At 40.7% G+C, this 9021-nt stretch overlaps 1 protein-coding gene across 2 annotated transcripts in view; it reads left to right on the plus strand.

Annotated features, from left to right (window-relative positions):
• SWAP70 (SWAP switching B-cell complex 70kDa subunit) overlaps positions 1-8806 on the plus strand; it is a 126415-nt gene extending 117609 nt beyond the window's left edge. For both annotated transcript variants that reach the window (XM_006873001.1, XM_006873000.1), the window contains 4 exons: positions 1346-1512; positions 6618-6816; positions 8016-8112; positions 8613-8806. In XM_006873001.1, coding sequence (XP_006873063.1) covers positions 1346-1512; positions 6618-6816; positions 8016-8112; positions 8613-8719 — 570 coding nt within the window. In that variant the 3' untranslated portion in view covers positions 8720-8806. The remainder of the gene's footprint in view (positions 1-1345; positions 1513-6617; positions 6817-8015; positions 8113-8612) is intronic.
• Positions 8807-9021: the final 215 nt, after the last annotated feature.

Here is a 9021-nt window from a genome sequence, read left to right on the forward strand (position 1 = left end):
AGATGCTTCTTGATATAAAAATTAGTAATTTATAAGAATACAGATATTTCAAAACAATAGACCAAATGAATAAAATTAGTTACTTAAAACATTTTCACTGGGATCACACCACAAAGAGTATTGGATATTAAGCTATTTTTGAAGGGCCACATGTTTATTTGCTGTGTTTTAGCATGATCTCCAGAGCCTCACTCCCATATTAAGTTTTCTGCAGTAATAAATATTTATAAACTCTTTTCAAAATCTACTTGTCCACACCTTCTCTTTAAGAATGGCCAATTTTCCCCATTTGATTAAACTCTTACCATATAATTTCTGCCTTACTTTTTTTTTTTCCTGCCTTACTTTTTACTGATAATCTACTCCCATAGTTTCCATTTTCTACTCTTCCATTCTGTCTCTTTTATTTTGTAGGTACACTTTTCTTTGTTTATATTATGCTTTAATACAAAGGGGCTTTAAAAAGTTCACAGAAGAATTCCGTTATCTTTTCATTCCATTTTTCCATGAACTTTGTGAAGCCCTTTCATTACAAAATTAAAACTATAAAGCCAGGGTCTTCAAATGAATCTTGTAAAGATACCTGGCACTTAAAAATCCTTCTACAAGGTAATGGAAACCGTATTTCCTCAGGTAATGCCCTGCCTTCCATAAGTGGGAAGGAAAAAAATCAAGGTATTTTAGGCCTTTAAATTTTAAGTATGTACCTTTTTATCCTTTTTGTTGTTCTTGTTGTATGCCATCAAGTGGATTCTGACTCCTAGCCATTTTATCTGTCTGAATAGAACTGCCCATAGAGTCCTTGACTGTGCAACCATTCTCATACTCCTTTTCTGAGTTGTTTCTCCCTCATTAATATAAACTCACTGCCCCCTACGATTCCTGTCTAATCTTTTGAATTGCTGTTGTTACTTTGATCCCATACAGGTAGTTGTTCAAAGAACATAATGCTCAAGGCCAACCTTCTTTACTAGTTAAGCGAAATGATTGTTTAGTTTTAGATGACTTCAGGAGATGTTTTTGGTTTAATGATTACCTCATCGCAATAGTTGTAGGAGTTCATCCATTCTCTTTGATTTATTCTTAAAATGTGGAATGGAAGAGATGAAAAATATACCAGGGCAAAACCCATTATTTAAGTTGTAGTTTGCTTTCTTGGGATTCTTTTAATGTTGGTGCTGGGTGGCGCTCACATCTCTTCCATCTTTAAGTTTAAGGCCTGGAGGACGGAGGATGGGCTGCAGCTGTGAACTGTGGGTAATACCTGAGAAAGCAGGTAGAGTGGGAGGCTTTCCCTGAGGGAAAAGTTAACCTCCTTTTAAGCACGACTCTTTTATACCACCAGATCAGACAACAGATGGAAGAGCAGGTTGCTCAAAAATCCTCAGAACTGGAACAATATTTGCAGCGAGTACAGGAGCTGGAAGACATGTACCTCAAGTTGCAAGAGGCCCTTGAGGATGAGAGACAGGCCCGGCTAGATGAAGAGACTGTGCGGAAACTTCAGGCCAGGTGCCAGATCAGCTTCTATACTTTGCCTTTTTTTCTTTGCTTGGGCCAATACCATCTTTAGGAAATGCTAGAGACAGGAGTATCTGTGCTTTGGATGACTGAGCTAGAGATCCAAACTGGAGAGGCTCCAGGAGGATTGGCTGGGGCACTGGGAGACATTGCTTCTGGGGCCGGACCATCTTGCTCTTTTAGAGCAGTCTGGTGGGCATGTTTGGTGGGCTGCCTTTATAGTCATATTCTAGAATGATCCAGGATCAGCTCTAATGAGAGTCTGACTTCTTAGACATGCCCCAGACCAGAAATGGCCCAGTACTGCCTTAATGTGGAGGCAGGGGTCTGCGTCAGGCCATAGCTGAGCCATGTGGGGGGCCTGAAGGTGTTTACTTAATCTTTAGCTAGGAAGAGTGAGGAAAAGGATGTTCTTGGTTGTATGTTTTAACAAAAATAACTGAAAACTTAGTTAGGTTCTGGATGTTTTGATTCTATCATGAGAAAAATTATTGTCTAATTAGAAAATTAAGTGTGTAGCATATTGTCTGGCATTTATGGGCTCATAAATGTGTGTTCACGATACTGTGGTATGAAACTAGATTCCTGGAACAAGCTTCTGTTTGCGATTGGGCATTAGTAATATGAGCTGAAGGTCCACTGCATGGGAAGGTTTGAGCCCCGTGTTTCTTCCAAAGAGAGGCATTCTAAGTTTCTCTAGGCATTTTTTGAGCTTTTTCATAATTTGTGTTGCTTCCAAAGTTTGTAGCTGTTGTACAGATAATTTATAGGTAAGATGAGCTATTTTGTTGTTGTTAAGTACCATGGAGTCGGTTCCAACTCATAGCGACCCTGCACAGGGTTTCCGAGCCTGCAAATCTTTACAGAGCAGAAAGCCTCATCTTTCTCCCACAGAACAGCTGGTAGTTTAGAACTGCAGACCTTGAGGTTAGCAGCCCGATTCGTAACCACTACGCTACCAGAGCTCCTTATCTGGAGTTTTGACTGAGGTTCACTATGATCTAACAGGATTTACATCACAAAAGGAATCATATAACTGTACAAAATTGTTTAGTGTTTATAGAATGAATGATTTTTTGAATAATTAAGCTAGTGATTTTAAAACAGTGGTGTGTAACATGGTTGGCTGCTGATCAGAATGTTGCAGGATCAAGTCCACCAAGAGGTACCTTGGAAGAAAGGCCTGGTTATATACTTTCCAAACATTAGCCATTGACAACTATATGAAGTACAGTTCTAATCTGTCATGAGTTGAAATTGACTTGATGGCAGCTGGTCTGGTAGTGAGCGGTATGTATCAGAATCACCTCTAAGCTTTTTAAAAGGTATAGATACAGGGGACTGTGTCCGGTTTAATGAATCAAAGTACTGTGGATAAGAGCTGAGCATGAGTTATTTTGTTTTTAATTGAATTTTGATAAGTATGCATGTAACAATATACTTGACAGCTAACAACCACATGAGTTGAAACTGATTTGATGGTACTTAATAATAAACAACATAGGGAACAAAACAGTTGCCATTACAGCATTCTTCAGGTGTTAAATTCAGTGACAATTTTACCATGTTCAACCATCGTCTTTATCCGTTTCCAGTGTTTTATTTTACTATTCTAAATTATCTTAATCCAGCTAAAGTTTTAGAATTTGAACAATTTTGCCCCCTCTAGTGGTTATTTTTGTTATTGTGGTGGTCATTCTGAAGTGAGGCTGAGCCTGATCCCGGAGACATTCTCTCAGTTAAAGGGTCTTTCCCCTTTCTCCCACATGTCAGGGTAGGCCTTTCTGGGTAGAGCAAACAAGGGATGTCACTGTGGAGTTGGATTAGAAGCTTCTGTCACTAAGCAAATGAAGCATAATCTTAGGATACAAATAGACAGAGCTTTTTAGCAAACCCTTTTGCCTTTCTTAGAGGAGCCCTGGTGACTCAGAGGTTAAGCACTAGGTTGTTGTTAAATGCTGCTGAGTGAGTTTGAACCACAACAACTTTGTGGTTAGCAGTCCAGTGCTTATCCTACAGCACCACACCAGCACTCTGCATTTGATGCTGTTCAAACCCACCAGCTGCTCCTTGGAAACCCTATATAGGGTCACTATGAGGTTGAACTGACTCGATGACACTTAACAACAAAAACAACATACACACACACACACACACATTTTTTTTTTCATTAAAATTGAAGTTTACTCTTTTATATAATCTTGAGGGGAGGTTATCTTTCCTCTTCGAAATGAGAGCGCAGAAAGCTACTTATTTAACATTTGGACAAGTGACATTCCTGTGAAATTTTTGATGCTAAGTCACAACCTGCCCCTTTATGATGTTCTTCGCTTAATTTTGGGATATGTAAGGCTGAGGAAGGCACGCAAAATGCGACTATGGAACTGCTGCTTCCTCAAAGTAGAGTGGAAGGTGGAGGGTAAAAGAAAAAAAGGAAGACAAGACCCCCAACGAGATGGATTGGCCAAGTGGCAGCATCAGTGGACTCAAGCGTGGCAACAGTAGTGAGGTTGGCCCAGGATCGGGCAGTGTTTTTTCTGCTGTGCATAAGGTTCCTATAAGTCGGTACCAACTCGATGGCACCTAACAACAACAACAAGGCTGAGGAGCATAGCTTAGACTGTTTTCCTAACAACTAGTACAATGCCTGGTACACAGTAGGTGCCTAAGGAATGTTTTCTGAATGAATCAGGGGATCCAAGTTCTACCCATAGGGCACTATGGAGCAACAGCAATCTCTCTTCCTTGTGATAACACTTTTTATGTATCTAAAGGCAGTTTAGGATAATGAAGAAAACAGGGGTTCTGGTGCGAGGTCTGGGTTTGAATTCCAGCTCCGATGCTTTCTAGCTGTGTAATTTTAGAGACATTATTTCACTACTTTGCACCTCAGTTCTTCATCTCTAAAATAAGAGTAATTGCTAGCCTCGTGGGGTTGTTGGGACGATGGAATGAGGTAAGCATGAAGCGTTTAGGGTCACGCCTGGCATTTGGTAATCCCTCAGTGCATTGGCTTTTGTACTTTTATAATGTTTGTAGGCAGAAAAGATATATATAATATATTGAATGCTAAAGTAAGCCTTTATAAAAGATACTGACAGGCCAGAATGATGGTTTTAGACCAAGAATATAGTTTAAAATATGAACAGAACAAATACAGGATCCAGTTGTTGTTCTTGGTTAAGTTCCATCAAGTTGGTTCTGATTCACAGTAACTCTTATAGGATTTCTGAGGCTGTAAATCTTCATGGGAGCAGAAAGCCTCATCTTTCGCCCATGGAGTGGCTGGTAGGTTTGAACTGCCTACTTTGTGGTTAGCAATCCAGTGCCTATCCTACATTACGAATTAGACTTGGCTTAATAGCAATTCATCTGAAAAGATTTGGAGTTTTAATTCCCTGTGAAGTGGTTACCAAAAATCTCGACTATTCTTAGATACCCTTAATGAATAGGAAGTACAGAACAAATGAGATCATAATGACACTAATAATATGACGTTGTTGTTGGTAGGTACTGTCAAGTCAGTTCCAACTCATAATGGCCTTATATACAATAGAATGAAACATTACCTGGTCCTGTACCATTCTCACAAAGGGTTGTTACATTTAGCTCATTGCTGCTGCCACGGTGTCAGTCCATCATGTTGGGGGTCTTTTTCATTTACCCTTCACTTTACCAAGCACAATGTCCTTCTCCAGGGACGAGTCCCACCTGATAACACGTCCAAAGTATGAGAGACGAAGTCTTGCCATCCTGGCTTATAAGGAGCATTCTGACTGTACTTCTTCCAACACGATTTGTTTGTTCTTCTGGCAGTCCATGGTACTTTTAATATTCTTCTCCAACAACATAATTCAAATTCATTGATTTTTCTACAGTCTGCAGTACTTGTCCAACTTTCACATGCATATGAGGTTATTGGAAATAGTATGGCTTGGGTCCGAAGCACCTTAGTCCTCAAACTGATACCATTATTCTTGAATACTTTAAAAAGATCTTGTGCAGCACATTTGCCCAATGCAGTATGTCATTTGATTTCTTGACTGCTGCTTCCATGAGCGTGGATAGTGGATCCAAGCAAAATGAAGTTTTTGACAACTTCTATCTTTTCTCCACTTATCATGATGTAATTTATGGTCAAGTCATTAGAGATATGTCCTGTCTCTCCTCGGCAGGAGACTAACTTTATTGTCTATATTTGTAGCAGAGATTTGGGCTCTGTGTTAAAATGGACATATTTATTATGTATTTAAACATCTCCATGTCTGGATATGGAATCCTGGTGTGGTGCTGTAGGATAAGCACTGGACTACTAACCACAAGGTTGATGGCTCAAACCCACCAGCTGCTTCTCAGAAACCCTATACAGGATCACTGTGAGTCGGAATCGACTTGCTGGCACTTGACAACAACATAACTGGATGTTAGGTAGGTAGCCTGGCTTACTGCAAAATGACATTTTGGAATCACATGGACATGGGTTGAAATCCCATTACTACTTTGCACAACATACTTTTAAACCCACTGGTCCTCACTTGCTTCATCTGTAATGTAGAGATAACAATACCTTGCAGAATCATTGGGGGATTAGCAATAATGAAAGTAAAATACCTGGCAGTTAGTTGTTAAAGAAATGATATGTGTTATCCTACGTTTTGTTAGCTGCTTCCTTCTTCACCTCTTCTTTAGTTTAATTAGCAGTTTTCTCCTTGGTGATAGATTTTCAGCAGGTGAAAATGTTTTCATGTTGTAGCAAGTAGGTAAATTTAAAAAACTTGTTTGATGACCTACTACCTTTGTATCTCATTTTCTTTCTCTCTAAAATGTGAGTAACAGTGGAACCCAAGTTTATTCTGAGAATTAATTGAGTTAATAGCAGGCTCAGCTCTTAGCTCTTATGTTCCCAGTAAATGCTCCTATTTTTTCCAAACAGGAGTGAAACTGTGATAGCTTTTCAACATGAGTGTGAAAGGCATGATAGGACAGCTTGCCAGCTTCATGACTGTGGGCCTCTCTGACCCCACTGGAGATGGTCTCACTTGTTTGCTACTGCTGGGTCAAGTGTGGTTTACTTGAGCTCTTTCTCTATATTATAGGTTGCTGGAAGAAGAGTCTTCCAAGAGGGCTGAACTGGAGAAGTGGCATTTGGAGCAGCAGCAGGCCATTCAGACAACAGAAGCGGAGAAGCAGGAGCTGGAGAACCAGCGCTTGGTGAAGGAGCAAGCCCTGCAGGAGGCCATGCAGCAGCTGGAACAGCTGGAGTTAGAACGGAAGCAAGCACTGGAGCAGTATGAGGTGATCCATTTGTCCCTGCAGACTTGTCTCTTCAAATGCTTTAAAGGGAATTTTTTTCAGTAGGAGAAGTTTTGCTTAGCTTTAAATATGGGCAGCTGGAGAAAAATGAGATTTTTTGCTCCCTCAGAAATTTAAAGCCTCAGAAATCCCATGCATGGTTGCTATGAGTCAGAACTAACTTGATAGCACTTATCAACAATAACAAAAAATATGGACAGCCCAGAAGAAGGAGAGAGAAGTTGTATGTATCTGTTATAGAGTCTAATCAGAAACCATATAGTTATCTGAATAAGGAAAGTTTAGCATAAAGATGATTACTTATGAAAGGGTAAAGAAAACGAAGGATACAGCAGTGGCCAAGAGAGGAAGCAGCCACTGCCTCTAGATGGAGACGGAGCACTTAGGGAAGGCAGGTCTCTTTGGTCCTCCATGCCCAGTGCTGGGTCCAGGCCTCCTTGAAGAGGAGAAACATTTGTTGTGGTGCGGTGCTGACAGAGCTTCCTGAGAAGCTGCCCCCAGAGAAGTGCCACTAACTCACCAGAGACAGGCACCATGGGTGCCCACGTGCCACAGGAGGAGCACAGTGGAGGCTGGAAGAAACACCTGTCCTCTTCTAGTGTCCCCTCAGCACCCTCTACTGCCAAAGCTTAATGGTACTAGCTGGCAAGGGAGGATTACTCCAGTATCCCCAACAGGACAGTTAAGGTGGGCTTGAATGTGGAGGCAACAAATGAGTAACTGGCCCACAGTATCTTTTAACTCCATCTATAACTAGGAATCCTGGTGTGGCGCTGTGGGTTAATACGCCAGACTGCAAAACCATTTGAACTGCAAGGTCGGTGGTTCAAGCTCACCAGCTGTTCCTCAGAAACCGTATACAGGTTCGCTATGGGTTGGAACCAACTCGACGGCACTTCACAACAACAACAATAACTAGGAACAGAATTTTTGAACTAGACAGTCTGGGTTCAAATTCTGGCTCTCCTGCTTCTTACTGTGTGACTCTGACCAGACTACTTAACCTCTCTGAACTCTAGTTCCTCATCTCTAAAATGGAGGTAGTAATAGTTTCTACTTCTCAGAGTGTCTGTGGGGATTTAATGAGAGAATCCACGAATATATATTAAGTGCACCATCTTTGTTTTCTGGTTCTTATACTATGTGTGTGTGAACACAGTCCAAAATCTACTTTTTTCCAGGGAGTTAAAAAGAAGCTGGAGGTGGCAACTAGTAAGACCAAGAGCTGGAAGGACAAAGTGGCCCAACATGAAGGATTAATTCGATTGATAGAACCAGGTAATAGACTCTTTCAAATAATCATGTATTTATTCAGTTTATCTTTCTGTTTTATTTATGCATTTGAGTTATATATACCCCAATTTTTTTTAGTCTGAGCACACAGAAGCCAAGCTATTTAGGGTAAATTTCCCTTGAATAACTTGCCCTCTAAGGCGCTCTGGTAGCATAGTGGTTATGAGTTGGGCTGCTAATCTCACAATGAGTTGTTATGTGGGAGAAAGATGAGGCTTTCTGCTCCCGTAAAGATTTACAGCCTTGGAAACTCTATACCAGGCCGCTATGAGTCAGAACCGACTCTGCAGCACACAACCACCACCACCATAATAGTTAACCCCCTAGTTGTTTTGGCTGGTAGAGCATACTGTTCATACATATTTATAGATGTTTCTTAGAGAAGAAATAAAGTAAGAAAGGTGCTATTTTTTCTGGGGGCGAAAGTATCATAATGTGCATTGAAGACTATAATGTAGTTATTTAAAGGATGTTTGTCTCCCTAGGTTCAAAAAACCCTCAGTTGATCACTCACTGGGGGCCTGCGGCTTTCACCCAGGCAGAACTTGAAGAGCGAGAGAAGAATTGGAAAGAAAAAAAGACGACTGAGTAACTGAGCTGGGCTGAAGTAGCATCAGTTACATAAATACAAAGTGTAACTGGAAAGATAAATTATGCTCAACGCAAGACAACTGGCTTTACTGCTCCTAGTTTTTCTTCCCTTAGTGCCTTCAATTGTGTGAATATACTAGGAAGCCTTCTTATTTATCTCCTGGCAAATAGGTCCCTATGGCGGGGTGGGGGTGGGGGGAGCCAATATTGTCAAGCTTCTTACTCTTACTTTGAAAACTCAGCTTCTGAAAATTGCCTTGTAGTCAGCTCTCTCAGATTCTTTTTTTGAAATGAGGCAGTGTT

The sequence above is a fragment of the Chrysochloris asiatica genome, unplaced genomic scaffold (genome assembly GCF_000296735.1).
Source record: "Chrysochloris asiatica unplaced genomic scaffold, ChrAsi1.0 scaffold00219, whole genome shotgun sequence".
Taxonomy (NCBI): Eukaryota; Metazoa; Chordata; class Mammalia; order Afrosoricida; family Chrysochloridae; genus Chrysochloris; species Chrysochloris asiatica.